Raw genomic sequence first — 18,031 nt, forward strand, 5'->3', positions numbered from 1 at the left:
GGGGGCGAAACCCACGCAGACACGGGGAGAATGTGCAAACTCCACACGGACAGTGACCCAGAGCCGGGATCGAACCTGGGACCTCAGCGCCGTGAGGCGGTTGTGCTAACCACTAGGCCACCGTGCTGCCCTCAAAGTGGATACTTATAACAAGTGAACTGCGCTCAGTGCAAGAATGCAGGTTCACCAGCAACAGAGATAAAGGACAGTAAGGGGGCTGTAACAACAACGATCATTGCAAACCTGCTAAGTATAGTTCTTTCACACCACCCTTCCAAGTCAGTTCCCCTGATTCAGCACACGTCTGTTATTAATGATGATGATCGACTCCCAACTCTCCCGTCCCGAATGTTCAATTTTCCCAGAAAAAAAAAACTGATTCAATAGTACCACACCAGCAAATTCATATCTGACCCTAACCAAGTTCCAATGCAAACAAGCTCAACCTAAAATAGACTTCCAATATGAATTCCGGATGCATGTATAACATGCATAACTGATTATGGGCTTCCATATCTGCCTTTCTTTAAAGGTTTCCAAGTGGCAACTTGCGCAAGTGTGCTCCCATGATGCAGAGTTTAATCTCTGATGCACTGCCAAAGCCTCCAAACACAACTACTGATTCCATAAAGGGTCAGCCAGTCGGGAAGAAATTGTTATTGAAAACATTCAATTTCTAAAGTTTGCTAGATTAATGCCATACAGCAAACAACGTCTTAAAATAAATAGCTTTAAAATCCAGACAAGGAAATCATTTAGCAATCACTTAGCACTGAAGACACAATTGTCACTCTTATTATTTATCCAAGACCAACAAACGGCCTGTTTTTCTTACCTAGATTTTCATTCAGGTACTCAAGCTAATGAAACATATCTTTGGTCTTTTGAAACTCTTTTTATTCTTTCATGGGATCTGGACATCACTGGCAAGGCTAGCATTGTTGCCCAACCCTAATTGATCATGAACCAAGTGGTTTGCTAGGCCAGTGTTTGTCAAACTTTGTTCCCGGGGACTCATTTTTACCAACTGGCCGACCTTCGCGACCCACGGCGGCCGACCTTCGCGCCCCATGCCCGGCCGACCTTTGCGATCCACGCTGGCCGACCTTCGCACACCACCATTTTCTCTTACCTTGTTTGCTGCTGACAAAATGGAGAAATCGCAATCGCACCCAAAGCCCGTGATGTCAATGGTCGGGGGGGGGTGACCTGCTCTCTGCCTCCCTTCAGGCAGGAAGATTACATAGAATTTAAAGCTTACAAATACGACCTGCAGGCACTTTGTTTTGCAATGTTTAAAAATCAAGATTTAAAAAGTTGATATCTCTTAGTTGAAGTTATAGCTGCGGTGAAACTATCTTTGGATCACTCACCATTCTTGGAGAAAGAGACTTCCACTTCATCAACGTCAAAGTTCAGAAAGCATCCAATCACATCATTCTCCCCGAACTTTTTGCAGCTGGCTTTTAACAATGCCGGCTGCGAACGGCCTTCAAAAAGTCTGCAACCAAATTTCTAAAAATGTGGCCATACTCGCATGTGTGCCGGCTCATCAGTGCGCATGCACCGCAGTGTATGTTTGTGGCCATTTTGAAGGCCGCTTGTAGCCGGCATTATTAAAATCCGGCTGCTGTGTGCGGATCTGTGCGATCGGGAGCGCCGCGGTGGACGGCTCTGCGACCCTCCCGCAGTTTGCACCCCCGTGTTTGACAATGCTTGTGTTAGGCCATTCAGAGAGCAGTTAAGAGTCAATTTCATTGCTATGGCGCTGGTGTCACATGCAGGCTAGACCAGGTAACGACAGCAAATTTCCTTCTCTAAAAAGGACATTTACGACAACTGATGATAGTTTCATGGTCACCAATACGGAGATTAGTTTTCAATTCCAGATTTATTAACCAAGGTCAAATTCACCAGCTGCCAAAGTGGGATTTGAACCCAAATACCCAGAGCATTTGCCTGGGCCTCTGGATTAACAGTCCAGTGACGTTAGCTCTACATGATCTTCTCCACCTCCAATTTAGCAATTTAACATTAACAAATGCTGCAGAGATTATGCTCTTGTTATGGGCCAGGGTTTAAAAAACTCCAAAGTATATTAGGGAGTTCAAATTACCTATAACTTTTTGCTGATTTTGTCTAAGATGTGCACAAGAGCCTTCCTTTCAAGTGTTATTCAACAGACTTCTTAGGTGCTATTCATTAAAAAAAACAAGCTTTATTCTAAGAATTTAGTTAACATTTGTTTAAACACACAGCAAAATTTTTTATCCATTACGAACATAAAGACCCCACACAGCTACAGCAATCAACGTATAACCTTAAATGAATTCCCCCTTAACAGTTCCAATTCAAAAACAAAATCCAAGTAAAACCAGGAACCCCTTTTCAAAGGCGCGGCCCAGCACACAACATTCTCACTTGTGTAATGCTGTTGTTATTGATACTCTGTTCCCCTTTTCAAACAGCAGATTTGAATTCCTTCCAGAAAGCAATTATCTCTTTTAAGTTACCAAGGAGTCTGGAACAGCTTTTAAAATGAAGATAGAAAGGCAGGCCAAAAAAACTTCTGTTTTCTGTCTGAGTCCACAGCAGCCAAATGTTAAAGCAAAACCAAAAAACTCAGCCACAGCTCAGCTCCACCCACAAAAATATAATTGAAGCCATGTGATAAGACAAAAACCTTTCTTAAAGCGACACTCACATTGCACTTTGTTCCTTGATGTGTCTAAATACACTGATCTACTCACTCTGTATTCTCCATTCTTCTGACACTGACAGACTCATTAAAAAAAAAAATCTTCATTGTCACAAGCAGGCTTACATTAACACTGCAATAAAGTTACTGTGAAAAACCCCAAGTCGCCACATTCCGGCACCTGTTCGGGTACAGAGGGAGAATTCAGAATGTCCAAATTCCCGAACATCTCGTCTTTCGGGACTTGTGGGAGGAAAGCGAACCACCCAGAGGAAACCCACACAGACACGGGGAGAAGGTGCAGACTCCACACAGACAGTGACCCAAGCCGGGAATCGAACCTGGGACCCTGGAGCTCTGAAGCAACAGTGCTGCCCACTGTGCCACCATGCTGCCTACCTTCAGGCAGCACTTGAGCCATAATCTTACTCCTCCAGCATCTCTGATGTTCACGTCCTTTTAGTCTTCAAAAGCTCTCAAGTCTCTTTTCTTCACAGTCCACTCGGTGCTTCACCAGGCAGTAGAATTAGAGATTTCTGCACAAATGTGTCCAAATTCCTGTTGCAGGAGTCACCCTCCTCAGATGGGTTTTAGCTCGGTTTCTGATTTACTTTAAAAAAATTCAATATTTGCTGAGCCCCTCATACAATTGTTATTGAAACATCAATGTCAGTGTCACTTGTTCTTAGTTTGCCTCATACAAAAACGCCCCTTGTGCTTTCCTGCCCTAGAATCTTTCAAATACCCCGTCTCTTCCCGGCAACATCAGAACCCTCAGTCTCTGACGAATGGCTGCAATTCCGTGTCGCGGAGGACTCGGTCTCTGCTTCTGGTTATTGGGCTGTGGCCCACTTACCCGAAAATGAATCCTCCTGTGGCCGAACTCCGAACAGTATTACAAATGCTTCAGCAACATGCTACTACTGTCTATTCAGACATCCAATAATACCTGTGGATTTCTTCTCACGAAGAATATGGGAGTGATTTTGGCAGCTGTGAGTCTAACCTTTGCACTGGTATTTCATTCTACCTAGTGAACCAAAAGGTAATTATTTCCCGGTGGGTCTCCCAGTGCAGGCATCTGCATCCATCAGATACATCAGTATCCAACAGTCTTTAACAGCTATGGAGCAAAGTGAGTCTTAAACTTTTCTTTAGAATAACAGCATTCAAATTCTAGATTGGTTGGCAGTACACAACATATAAACTAAAACCTCAAATTTTTCTACCCAATAGGGAACCCCTGAAACCCTCAGTCAAAATGGTTTGTGAATTTCACTGCACAATACCTTCCTTAATTGTGCCAAGGAATAAAGTATGCCAGTATTGCAGCAGGTTTCAGTTCAGACCACTTCAAGCATCCTTCTCTAACCATCAAATGGCAGTGATGCAGTGACGTTATTCATCAATAAAGGTAAATATCAAGCTGGGGAAATGCAGTGAACCATCTGAGAGGATTAATTATTCTATTACTCAGACTTTATCTGTAACAACCTCCAACTGCTCACACCAAGATATTGGTTATTGCCCAAGAGTATTTCGAAATGGCATTAAACAAAGGAAGATGATGCCCCTTAGAAAATATACTAGACACAACATAAATAGACAAGACACTTGTTGACTACCATTTACAAATACATCCTCTATAGTCAGGTACTCACGGAGACTGTACCATTGTCCAGTCCTACTGAGAGCCTCCTCGTTTCTGGATTGAAGGACATGCATGAACATGAAGCTGCAAAGGAAAATGTTCACTGTAATGCTGTATAGGTTGACATAAATTACTTTGAAAATGTCAAAACCCAGTTTTAATTCATATTTGAAACTTGTCCACTTTTCAATACAGTATTGCTCCATAACATTCAATAAATATTCTACAGATTTTCTGTTGCGATGTGCTACTTGAAACAAAATTGGATAATGCAATAACTTTTAGGTTAAGTTGAACACTGAGAACGCAATTCCTCTTCTCCGAAAAGGTTAACCTGAATAATGATGTGTCACAATAACTGCACCAAGCAGTTCACTGTGACGTCTTACTCAGCAGTAAACTCCCACATTTTAACTCGAGATTAGTATCCCCAAAACCCTGCCACAAACAATATTGCAAAGATCCACATTTCTTTTTAATTTAATAATTTAGAGTACCCAATTATTTTTTTTCCCAATTAAGGGGCAATTTAACGTGGCCAAACCACCTACCCTGCAGATCTTTGGGTTGTGGGGATGAAACCCACGCAGACACGGGAAGAATGTGCAAACTCCACACAAATAGTGACCCCGGGGCCAGGATCGAACTGGGATCCTCAGCGCCATAGGCAGCAGTGCAAATCACTGTGCCGCCGAGCTGCCCTATATCACAGTTCTCCATCCACAAAGACATTTCAAGCACATTGTAATGCAACTATATTAAATGTACAAGTCCAGAATTACCTGTGTGTATAGTCTCAGGCCTGGGGCTTAAAACGTCAGCACTTGGCAATTATGTAGCAACTAATTAAGAGCTGGGTAAATGTAGCACAGGAACTTACATAACCAAAACACACCTGTGATTTTAGTGGCAGTGAAAGTGCATCAACAAACTTTCGGAACTGGAGTGTACAGTACATTCGCCAATTGCTGCATGGGAAATAGAAACATAGAGCACCCCGAGCCTCTCCCAGAAAAACAACATATCAAAGATATGGAATCCCACATCACATGAGACAAAAACAGATCAGCTAAGACTGATCAACTCTCACACTCAGCAACGTTCTAAGTGACTGTTTTATTTCACAAAATCCTTTGATTGTCTTTTAAATGATCCAAATGCTAATTAGCCAATGACCCGTAAAATGAAATCAGGGCATCGGTTTTTCACCACCATGAGCCTACCGGATGCCTCTAAAAGCACAATAAGCCATTCCTTAAACGGACATCTCTTGCAGGAAATCTGAACCTTGGATTGCACCCAACTGGCTGGTTTAGGACTGTACAGCTGCCATCGGCAATTGTTGGTGGAAGCCAAATGGCAGCACAAAATAGGCAAATTTGACTGGTCTGGAAAGGTTGAGATGAGCATTATCATTAGTACAAATTTCAGCTGCTGCAAAGTCCCAGAGACACAGTCAGCCATTATAAAAAACAATCTTCATCTGTGAAAGCTCACTGCACAAACATTTACATTTTGAGTCAAGGGAGCAGAGATCATCGCTTTTGTCAATCGATTAACACACCAGCAGTGGGAGGCAGGTCAGCCGTGCTCCGTGCATGAACTTCACTCAATATGTTTCCCAACTTCATAGAACTGCAAAGAAAATTCACACTGACTTTTCAATTCAGTATAGAAGCAGAGGTTTTCCACTCAATTATTTGCTTCTCAATGTCTTCTCTTGTATTTCCTTCACAGCCCTCTAACTGTACATCACACTCATACTTAGGCACCATACTGTGTGAGACTTAGTTGGCACAAATCAGACTATGTTATGAATCATATTCTTTTCTGCACTGAGGCACACCTAACATAGTGCTGGTTTTCTGATTCAGAGTGTCACTAAACAAACAAAAATACTTGGTGACATGACATGCACATTTCCCCCTGTGAATTCTTCCTTTGAAAATCCTCCTCTCATACATCTCCTCAGGCTGGTTACCCCTTTTCAGGAGATTGTTCCAGACAACAGCAGCACCTGACCAAACAGCCATTCTTCATCAGAGCTTGAACAGAGAGTGTCCACGGCCTGCTCCATCAAATGACTCAACACCAGTGGGCGTAATTCCATTCTTATCCAAAATGCTCACATCTGCATTTCTGGTAAAGGGGTTGGAAACAGGAAACAGAAATAGCAACCTTTGCCAATTTGTCGCAATATGTTCAGATGTTTGCACTTAGAGCCATTTATACAATTTTGAAAGAATGGTTATAGAAAATCAACTGAGGTTCTTGTTTTGTCTGAAGCACTTTTGTCATATCTTCATCATTGGCCAGGCTCAGCTGGGGACAAAGAAAAACCCCAATCTCCGTAGAAGCTCATGGTGCACCCTTCAAATGGCTGTAAGGCAGTAGTAGGATTGTCACTCCACAACTTCAGATTACATGATACTCACAGCAATCCAATATTTATCTATTACAACGCTCAAAAAACCAAAGGAAAAATGAAGAGACTTTAAAAATAAATGTGAGTTGTGATCTCAAAGGTGATGGGAGGCAGATTTAATTGCACAAGGGAACTGGATAAATATTGAATAAGGAGGAATCAGCAGTGCTCTGGAGAAAGAAGTGAAACTCATTGGGTAGCTCGTCAAAGAGCCAGCATTGGCACAATGGGCCAAAAGGCCTCAACATGCTGTATGATTATTAGGTGCGTATCAATGTTTGTGTAATAGCCACATCGCAATGTTCACAAATTGAAAATCCAAACTATGGCAAGTACCAAATTACACAAAGCAATCTGAGCTTCAACACAAGTATAGCAACATGGAAGGTATTTGTACAAGCATTTAAACTAGAACCCGAGTCTCCGATGCATAGTACACTCATCAAGCTTCAGTATGAAATAGTGAACTTTCACAACACATTGTATTTGCTGCACCAAAGTTTGATCAATGATAACAGCCAATATGGGTAGCATGGTGGCACAGTGGTTAGCACTGCGGCCTGTGGTACTGAGGACCCCAGTTCAATCCCGGCCCCGGGTCACTGTCCGTGTGGAGTTTGCACATTCACCCCGTGTCTGCATGAGTTTCGCCCCCACAACCCAAAGATGTGTTTAGGAGGGTTGGCCATACTAAATTGCCCCTTAATTAGAAAACAAAATTATTGGGTACTCTGAACAATATTTTTAAATGATGACAGCCAATACAACATTTTGTAAAAAATTATTTTCCCACAAGACTACTCTACTTATTATACAAATGTTTTAATATAAATTCTTGCTAAAACTGGAAAAGGCACTAGTTAGACCACACATGGAATACTGTGAACAGTTTTGATCCCTTTCTCAAGGGAAATATGTACTAGCATTGGAGCAGCCCAGAGAAGGTTCACTAGGTTGATGCTGGGTGTGAACGGATTTTCGTTTGTGGAGGGGTTGGTTAGGTTGGGCCTGTACTCATTGGAGCTTAGAAGAATGTGAGGTAACCTTATTGAGACATATAGGATTTTCAGGGGGCTTGACAAGGTAGCGGCTGAGACGTTATTTTACTTTGTGGGAGAATGCAAGACCAGACGGCATAATCTCAGAGTAAGAAGCCGCCCATTTAAGACATGATGAGGAGGAATTTCTTCTCTCAAGAGGGTAGCGAATCTGTGGAATTCTTTACCAAAGAGCAGCAGAGGCTGCGTTGTTTAATATGTTCAAGGCTGAGAAGGACAGATTTTAATCAGTGAGGGAATCAACAATAAGATGGGAAAGTGAAGTTGAGGATCATCAGGTCAGATCAGTCATGATCTCACTGAAGGGCGGGCAGACTCAATGGGTCAAATGGCCTATTTCTACTCCTATATCTTATGGTCTAACTGCAGATAAAACTTTTATTCTGCACCAAGCCACAAGTTCCAGTTTTCTCCTTAATTTGTACTTAAGTACAAGTATAGATACCAAACATCTGCCCCTCCCCACCCATTACTTCATCAAGGCAGCACTTTTCGGCTGACAACTTGCTATTTGAAAACGGGTGGGGTTAAAAGCAAGAGATCACGTTTGCATAAAGTCATTCACATACTCATTTTTCTGCATATTGTGGGATAGCACTGACAAGCAAGAACCCTGGATTTCCTTCATAATCTTTCCTTTGCAACTTTACTATGTCTTTACTCTGCACTAAGTTACTTTCTCAACAAATCAGAAAATAATAAGATTTTTTTTTATTGTCACAAGTAGACTTACATTAACACTGCAATGAAGTCACTGTGAAAAGCCCCTAGTCGTCGTATTCTGGTGACGCCCGCTCGGGTGCACAGAATTCTCAGCTGGTACAAGAATTGAGCCCGTGCTGCTGGCCTTGTTCTGCATGACAAACCAGCTGCCTAGCCCACTGAGCTAAGATGGGAAATTGAATAAGAAATTACCCATTGAAATGTACATTGGAGCAATGTACGACTGCCACCCCCCACCCCAAACGACAAAACTCAAACTGCAACAAAAACAAAGAGCTAAAATTAAACAAATGAACTTTATGGCTTCAATCTAACTTTCAATCTGATGTCTGGAAGACCACATCGAAGCAGCCCAGGAATATGTTTGATCAATTAACAATATCATATTTCAAGTTCAGGCTAGTGCAGGCAAAGACTGATTACTCATTTTAATTTCCTTTTGCTTTAGAATTCACGCTACAAATAAGAGGGTGCTCAATCCTGCAGATACAAGGAGGGAGGTTAAAGTAGACAACAGCCAAAGCCGAGAAATACTGAAGGTTAAATCCATCATAGCACTTAGCTGTGAAGTATTCCTTTATGTGAATACATTTCTGACCATGAACAGACAACTCAGGGATGCCAGGGGAAATAAATTATTCATCCTCTCAGCTGCAATACTGCATTGTATCCATGTTACATCTGATAATTCTCCCTGCCTCCAGGTCACACAGTCAGCAATTCCTACATCTCTTTAGACACTACCGGATGATTTACTGACAATATAGACACATGTCAATAGTTCTCCATTAATTTCCAGAGCATTTTGCTCTCTACAACATGGTCAAGAACCTGGGAGGAAAGAGAGACACTGCTGGATTGAAAGGAGGGAAGAGTGGTGATGGGGAAGTGGGACTAATTGGAAGCTGTTTCAAAGATTAAACACTGCTACATGGGCTTCAAGGTTTTATGATTTTCAGGTGATCACGGTTTTTACAACGGCAATTTTCAAACCAAGAAATAACAGCACCTAATTAGGTTCAATAAGCATTGACCCAAGGAGTAGAAATCGGGTGGTGAGAAGCTGGAGATAGATTGGCAGGTTCCTATGAAGGAAATGAACATATATGAATTGAAGTGGGGCAAGAGCGAAATAAAGCTCAAGGAAATCTAAACTACTCTTGTGATGTTTTCGAGCAAACAGTTCAACAAATAGACTGGCAGAGTTCAAGTAGCAGGGTATCTGATTGTGATCCTCAAAGAAACATGTATCAAGAAGCTCACAAAAGTTATGTTTGCAAATATCCTTTTAATATCAGGCAGCCATCATGATCAAAAATATTACAACTTACTGTTGCTAGTTTATACTTTTAATAAATCTAATAGAGCTTTGGATAGTCTTTTTTTAATGTTTATTGAAGTTTTATATAATACAAAACAACCAACAAGAATGCAGGAGTGCAAGAAATTACAAGCGAATATGAAACAAAAACACACAATTAACTTATAACTGAACCACCCCCCCCCCTCCCCCCCCCCAAAACAGTTGACAGTGTCTAGATCGTATAAAAAAAAGGAAATAAATGGCTGCCATCTCAGGTAAAAGCTTTCCACCAACCCCCGACGGTGAATTTGAAGTGTAAGAATTATATTAAGGCGCCCAATTAGGCAGAAACATTGAGTTCAACGCGGGACCTCTAACTGATTATCCCTGACATTGTACTAAAAAAGGAAGCCCAGAAGCTGCCGAGTATGGGACAGGACCAAAACATCTGTGCGTGGTTAGCTGTGACAAACGAACAGCGATCACATCTGTCCTCAATGTTTGGGAAAAAACCCACTCATCTTTACCTTGGTCAAGTGCACCCTGTACAACACCTTGAATTAACCGGGCACATGATGGCGTGGAGTTGACCCTGTAAAGGGCCTCCCACCAAGCCTAAATAAGTATAAGACACAGCTCACTTCTCCATCGCACCCCCACCCCGTTCAGTGGGGATGGATCCAGGGAGGAAATATGGCTGATCCAAGGATAAAATCCTCTTCAACAAGGAGGAAGATGGAGCCAAAGGAAAGGAAGGGAAAACCACGCAGAGAAATCGGCAACTTGAAAATAACCAAAAAGGCAAGAATTGGGTAGCTCAAATTTGTCAGCCAGCTCTCTGAAACTGGCAAACCTCCCCTCCACAAAATGCTCAAGTCCCTTCGCTTTCCAAGATTTAAATGTTTGGTCCAGTCCAGAAGGTAAGAAAAAAATTACAAATTGGAGCCAGTGAAGACAGGGAACGGAGCTTCAAATGTTGTCTAAACTGTTTCCAAATCCTAAGAGAAGAGACCATCACTTGGTTTGAGCATTGGATGGCCACAAGTATATTAACTTGTCGTTATGCTTTATCAGAGGGTTGAGAGAAATATTACCGCAAGAGTGAAATAACAGTTCGAGCTGTTTGGAAAGCCAGGTCAACACTTATTTGAAAAACACTTCTAGAACCAAGTTTATAATTCAATTTTGATATTAGGATTGGTCACAAATAGGATTTTGAGCTTTCCCAGAAGTATTCTTTTAATTCTCATTTCATGCTGATTAATACTCAGACCAAGTGTTTCCAGACACATTCTCCTTTTTATGCAAAATGTACTTACATGTCATTGAGTGGTAAACACTTGGCCAGTACTGACCACTGTCTCTCTTAATCCACACACGAATTGTCCTGGGAAAGGAAAAATAGAGCATTACTTTGATTTTTCGTCATGTACTCATTGAATAAAAGGGAACAAGCAAGTGAAACTGCTGGTGTTCTAATTCTCCAAACACTTACTGGAACTAGGCTTACCTCTCATTTTTATGCATATGCATTCCACATACCCAACCCCTAGCAAGTCAACACCTTCACACTGGCTGAGGAGCAGGACAAAAAACAGGTTCCCAAAATCAAGATATTGCAAGACTGGATTTCACCATCAAAACTGTTTCGAGCATCAGGCAATGCTGTGACCGTAAAGGCCTCCATCACAATGGTATCCCTTTGCTATGAATTCTGGGATGTGTTCATGTGCCATTTCCACACATTTAAATTGCTAATTCTGCTTCCCTTAACTTGCTTATATAATCATTGGTAATTTGCAATTCCAACACCCAGATGAAAGATCAGGGTCAACATAGGGTATCAGTTGAAATTAGCTGTTCTGTTGTTTGAGCTAACAAAGCACCAATTAAAAGCTACACATTTCCAGGTGCCTCTTGCAGGAAACAAGCTTAAATCAAGTCTCTGGTGAGACACCACCTCCTTCAGCAATCTGCTGCCCAGTTGGGCAGCAAAGATGATGTCTATGGATTTCGCTGCAGTGAGCAATTGTACTTCACACAATATGATGTCCTGTTCTTCATCAAAAGGGAAAACGCAAGAGATGAGAGACTGATCACCGCTGTTAACATACAGAGAATAAATATACAAGGAGTGAGCTGTGTCTGTAACTGAATACAAGGCACAGGTCGTGATGTCTAAATTCCAAGACTAAAGTCTAGCCTTAAACCTATTGACCAATAGGGAGGAGACAAAAGAGAAAATGTTTTTAGTTTTCCTTGCTGCTACTCAGCAGGTGACATGCCAAAGTTATAGGAAATTCGGAAGTTACAAAATGACCATCAAGAAGCGAGAGAAACTGTAGGTCTGAGAGAGAGCTTGGTTAAATGTTTAGGTCCCAGATGAATAAGTTCAGCAATTTTTGGGCTAGTCTTAAGCAAGAGAAGTAACAGCACTCAACCCAAAATAACCCATGAGCAGACAGGTAGCAAGTGTAAGCCCAGTCACACGGGTGGCAGGAAAGCAATGAGGACCAATTGGTTAGAGACATAGTCCACTTGATCAGGACCCCAACCACACTATAGCTGAAATTTGTATTATGTGGAATGCATTGCAGTAACTCAACAAGGCTTCCACCGTAGCACCTGCTAAACCCACAACCTCCACCAGCTATTACAGTGGTTAGCATTGTTGCTTCATAGTGCCAGGGTCCCAGGTTCGATTCCCGGCTTGGGTCACTGTGTGTGGAGTCTGCACATTCTCTGTGTCTGCATGGGTTTCCTCTGGGTGCTCCGCTTTCCTCACACAAGTCCCGAAAGACGTGCTGTGAGGTAATTTGGACATTCTGAATTCTCCCTCCGTGTACCAGAACTGGCGTCGGAATGTGGCGACTCGGGGCTTTTCAGAGTAACTTCATTGAGGTGTTAATGTAAGCCTACTTGTGACAATAAAGGTTATTATAGTACAAAGGTGACTTGATACCATCACGACTTGAACATGTATCAGCGTTCCTTCCTTTTCACTGGCTCAAGCACCCCACCCAACAGGCACAGTGAGAGACTACACTAATTGCATTCTGAACTGACTGCAAGAGGCACAGGAGAGAAACTTGGAGATGGTTTAGAAACACAACTGAAGTCAGCATCTCCACCAAAATGGACAGTGAACGTACATTCTACCATTCCATGCCACTGCATACGCCTTGAATATTTGATTTTTAAATGGTGACAAAATTAGACTCAGACAAAGCTCTGGAACTTCACCATAAAAGCCAACAACTTGAGAGAATGAGGATGAAAAGTAAAAGAATTCCAGGCCCTCAAACTCTTCAACAACTGAATCCAAGCACACAAATGACTAAATATCAGCAAAGTTTAACTTTGAACCCACAAACAAACAGTGTTTGATGGACACTGCCCTGGCAACTTCGACTGATTATTCAGGCTTTGTTTTGCAGACTTTTGGAAAGAGGAACAAACTTAATTCATTGAACTCGACATCTGCAACAAGGGTGCGAGTTTCCCTTGGTCCGAAAATACCAGCACCTGAAAAGTGAACATCCTCTTCCTACTGTTTCATTTAGTTTTGAGTGCAATATGAGACTGAAATAAATAGCCCAATTAAAACAAATTCCATGAGTTTGGGCTTGAAATCGCTGAATGACAGTTCAGTAATCTTGTTTGTAAGAAGCAGGTAGCAACAGAAGCACTCTCATCACCCTAACATTCACTCCAGATCTGAAAAAAGTACAGATGGGGATTAAAATTAACTGTTACTGTAACTCCAAAACATCTAGCAAATGTCAACGAATATAAGTCTCCGTAAACTGAATCAGAACCCAATGTCTGTCCCTCTGTATAGCTTATTTGGTTTACAAAGAAGAAACCGATGAGGTCACGTGGCTTTCACTAAAACAGATTTCAATTTTTATAAAGATTTGGAGAATAGCTAATTGACTCCCTTTTTCAATCTATATACTTGCTTTACATGTTTCAATCCCAACCAATGTCTTACTTGAGAGCCAGCTTCACAAATGCTTCAACAGACTATGTTGGATATTTATTTCCTACACTCTGCCCCCAGGTTCAATTGTCCCAATGCTGTCAGCTGCCTAGGGCAGAAAAAGCACTTTACTTGTCGAGAAAATCCAGAAACACGACTAGACTTCTAATAATGCTGCCATTTTCTCAAAAAAAGACAAATCATCATGTGAAAGGGAGGTCGAATTCGGTTCAATAACATCTTTAAAAGGGAATTGGATAAACGCAAGAAAAAGGTGACACTTTCACAGCTCTGGGGAAAGAACACATCAGCAGGACTCATTTTTAAAAATATATATTTTTAAAAATTTACAGTCTCCATTTTTTTTCCAATTAAGAGGCAATTTAGCTGGCCAATCCACCTAAACTGCATATCTTTAGGTTGTGGAAGTGAGACCCACGCAGATACGGTGAAAATGTGCAAACGCCACACAGACAGTGACCCAAGTCCTCTGCACCATGGGGCAGCAGTGCAAACCACTGCGCCACCATGACACCCTTTCAAAGAACTAGCAGTCACACTGGGTCAAAGGCTGTAAGATTTTATAAACACAGTTTGTCGGTTCTTTTGCAACAAATCAGAAATCAGCAATTTATTCGACTCTAGAACTTCCCATGCAAAAAGCAGTAAAAGTAGAAATGTGTATTGCATCCCAATGAGGTAAACTGAAGGATAGGTCCACCATTTGAGAGTGATCAATCACAAGGAATCAGTACAAAGAAACTCAGGAAAAGTTGAACAGAGTGCAGTGAGCAACCTCAGGCAAAGAGCATGGTGCATGGAGAATAACACTGACAAATCATGATCAAAGCTGCTCAGTGCTCTTTGACTGATGTAAAGGTGATTGCTTTAGGGATTTTTAGCTTTGCTGCAGACCGATTGGATTCTTCCTCTTCAAATGGAATAGGACACCTGTTATCTCACTGTCAGACAAACTGTTGGCTTGGTCAGAGCTCCAGTTCAAAATTCTGGGATGACATCCATCCGGTGGGTGTGGATTGTGGGTGCACACAAGATTCTCCTGCTATACAGGACTAACCCAACCAGCTGGCATAAAGATGGAAGCAGCCTTCCTGTCACATAATGTGAATCACTTTATCGACTTCAAAGGTGGCTCAGTTCAGCTATGACTGCTGGGTGCGAGTGCTCTTGGGAATCAGCTTTAGTTTAGCATAAAACAAGGAAAATGCAACCAAGGATTTTTGTGAATTTTTATTTCAGGCTCTGGATTCCTCAATCAAGAAGTTAGCTTTGGATCAGTGCGAGATCGAATTACCGGCTCAGGAAACCACGGAAGCTTCCGCTGGCTGCTACTTTTCGAGAACATCTCATTTCAAAAAGGGCCAAATCTATATGTCATGCACACGCTGGAAATTCACATCAGAAGGAAGATACAGCATCTGTATACATTATTCCCATTTTCAGGACGTCCATGAGCACCTTACATTCAACTGATTTGGTTTTGAGCAGTAGTCTATTATGTCGGGAAATGCAGCAGGCAATCTGAGCACAGCAAGTTCCCACAAACAGAAAAATTAACAAATGATTTGGTTGCATTGATTGAGGGAAGAGTGGTGGCCAGGAGGTGATGAGACCTGTCTGCTCTACTTCAGGAGGTAAAGCACGTTTGCGACACAAAATGTAGTAATTGGAACCTAGTTTTGGGCCGTAGAAACTAAGATAATTGCTGTTTTCAAGACTAGATTGAATAAGGGATACAGAACAGGTCCATTGAGTTGAGTACAAGTCTGACATGACCGAAATGAATGGCAGAATAGGCTCGAAGGGCCGAACGGTGTTCTGTTCCAACATTCAAATTGTGCTGTTTGAATCTTTTCTGTCTACCTGAGTAGGAAGACAGGGCCTCAGTTTCACTGAAAATGCCAGGCACCACTCCCTGAGAGCTGCACTGAACTGGCAGCCAGCAGAGGAGGTGAACCCCCAATCCTGCTACTCAGTGTGCTCTCAACTAATATCTGCAACTAAATCACTCGCGTCACAAATTCCCAGCATTCTCAGTCAGAGAGGAGTCCATTGAGGCACAGGAACAAAGTTCCATTATACAAGAAGTCTAGCCCATGCTTCAAAAAGTCTGCTGTACAATTCAAGGAAAAAATAAAATCACTTCCGTTAATGTCCATAGATCCCTGAAAGTTGCCACCCAGGTTGAGAGGGTTGTTAAGAAGGCGTACGGTGTGTTAGCTTTTATTGGTAGAGGAATTGAGTTTCGGAGCCATGAGGTCATGTTGCAGCTGTACAAAACTCTGGTGCGGCCGCATTTGGAGTATTGTGTGCAGTTCTGGTCGTCACATTATAGGAAGGATGTGGAAGCATTGGAAAGGGTACAGAGGAGATTTACAAGAATGTTGCCGGGTATGGAGGGGAGATCATATGAGGAAAGGCTGAAGGACTTGAGGCTGTTTTCGTTACAGAGAAGGTTAAGAGGTGACTTAATTGAGGCATACAAGATGATCAGAGGATTAGATAGGGTGGACATCGAGAGCCTTTTCCTCGGATGGTGATGTCTAGCACGAGGGGACATAGCTTTAAATTGAGGGGAGATAGATATAGGACAGATGTCAGAGGTAGGTTCTTTACTCAGAGAGTAGTAAGGGCGTGGAATGCCCTGCCTGCAACAGTAGTGGACTCGCCAACACTAAACGCATTCAAATGGTCATTGGATAGGCATATGGACGATAAGGGAATAGTGTAGAAGGACTTGAGAAGGGTTTCACAGAACGGTGCAACATCGTGGGCCGAAGGGCCTGTACTGCGCTGTAATGTTCTATGTTCTATGTTAAGGTAGCAAAGAGTAAGACCACAACCTGTTGGAATCAGAGATCTGTTCTTGCAGAAAGAATACTTACAAGAATGGGTGAAGAGAACAGAATAACATTTGAGAAATGCATGAGTGGCCTTCCTCCAGCCAGCATTTTAACTGTTAACTTTTTGGAAGTGATGAATGATTTTTCCAAGTCACGAGTGAAAGACACATTTCAGGGCAGTATCAACAACTTCCTTCCACTTGGCTACCTGACTCTCAGAACCCGACCACATGAGCTATAAACAGATTTGACGGTTAGAAAAACTTCCAGCTTCCCATGAAAAGCTTCACCTTTAACGCTTCATTTCATATCAAATGATAGTGGAGAAACTGGGCAACCGAGTAGAGTGCAGAAAAAACTACATTTAGCTAAATCATTTGGTCCACAGCAGACCACCTCTCCTACTCTGCCTCACTCGGCACCCCATCCCTGCTCGCCCCACCCCTTATCTCCCCAACTCGTTCCCCCTCGCCATAAGACATAGGAGCAGAATTAGGACATTCGGCCCATCGAGTCTGCTCCGCCATTCAATTATGGCTGATATTTTTCTCATCCCCATTACCCCTGATCCCCTTATTAATCAAGAACCTATCTATCTCAGGTGATTTGGCCTCCACAGCCTTCTGTGGCGAAGAGTTCCACAGATTCACCGCCCTCTGGCTGAAGATATTCCTCCTCATTTCTGTTTTAGAGGATTGTCTCTTTAGTCTGAGATTGTGTCCTCTGGTTCTAGTTTTCCTACAAGTGGAAACATCTTCTCCACGTCCACTCTATCCACGCCTCGCAGTATCCTGTAAGTTTCAATAATGTGCCCCCTCAGACTGGGGGGGGGGGGGGGGGGGGGGGGGGGGGGGGGGGGGGGGGGGGGGAGAGGGGAGAGTGTGGGGGGAGGAGACTGGGGCGGGGGAGGAGGAGACTGGGGCGGGGGGAGGGGACTGGGCGGGGGAGGAGGAGACTGGGGCGGGGAGGAGGAGACTGGGGCGGGGGGGGAGGACTGGGTGGGGGGGGAGGAGACTGGGGCGGGGGGAGGAGGAGACTGGGCGGGGGATGAGGAGACGGGGGCGGGGGGGAGGAGACTGGGGGGGGGAGGAGGGACTGGGGCGGGGGGGGAGGAGACTGGGCGGGGGGAGGAGACTGGGCGGGGGGAGGAGGAGACTGGGGCGGGGGGAGGAGGAGACTGGGGCGGGGGGAGGAGGAGACTGGGGCGGGGGGAGGAGGAGACTGGGGCGGGGGGAGGAGGAGACTGGGGCGGGGGGAGGAGGAGACTGGGGGGGGGGAGGGGAGACTGGGGGGGGGGGAGGAGGAGACTGGGGCGGGGGGGAGGAGG

General features: G+C 43.3%; 1 protein-coding gene across 2 annotated transcripts in view; it reads right to left on the reverse strand.

Moving 5' to 3' along the window:
* Positions 1 to 18,031, reverse strand: part of wdfy2 (WD repeat and FYVE domain containing 2) — a 65,863-nt gene that overhangs the window by 47,122 nt on the left and 710 nt on the right. For both annotated transcript variants that reach the window (XM_038802587.1, XM_038802586.1), the window contains exons 2-3: positions 11,178 to 11,245; positions 4,360 to 4,433 (exon numbers count right to left, since the gene is read on the reverse strand). In XM_038802587.1, the coding sequence (XP_038658515.1) occupies positions 4,360 to 4,433; positions 11,178 to 11,245 (142 nt within the window). The remainder of the gene's footprint in view (positions 1 to 4,359; positions 4,434 to 11,177; positions 11,246 to 18,031) is intronic.

Source organism: Scyliorhinus canicula, chromosome 7 (assembly GCF_902713615.1).
Source record: "Scyliorhinus canicula chromosome 7, sScyCan1.1, whole genome shotgun sequence".
NCBI lineage: Eukaryota > Metazoa > Chordata > Chondrichthyes > Carcharhiniformes > Scyliorhinidae > Scyliorhinus > Scyliorhinus canicula.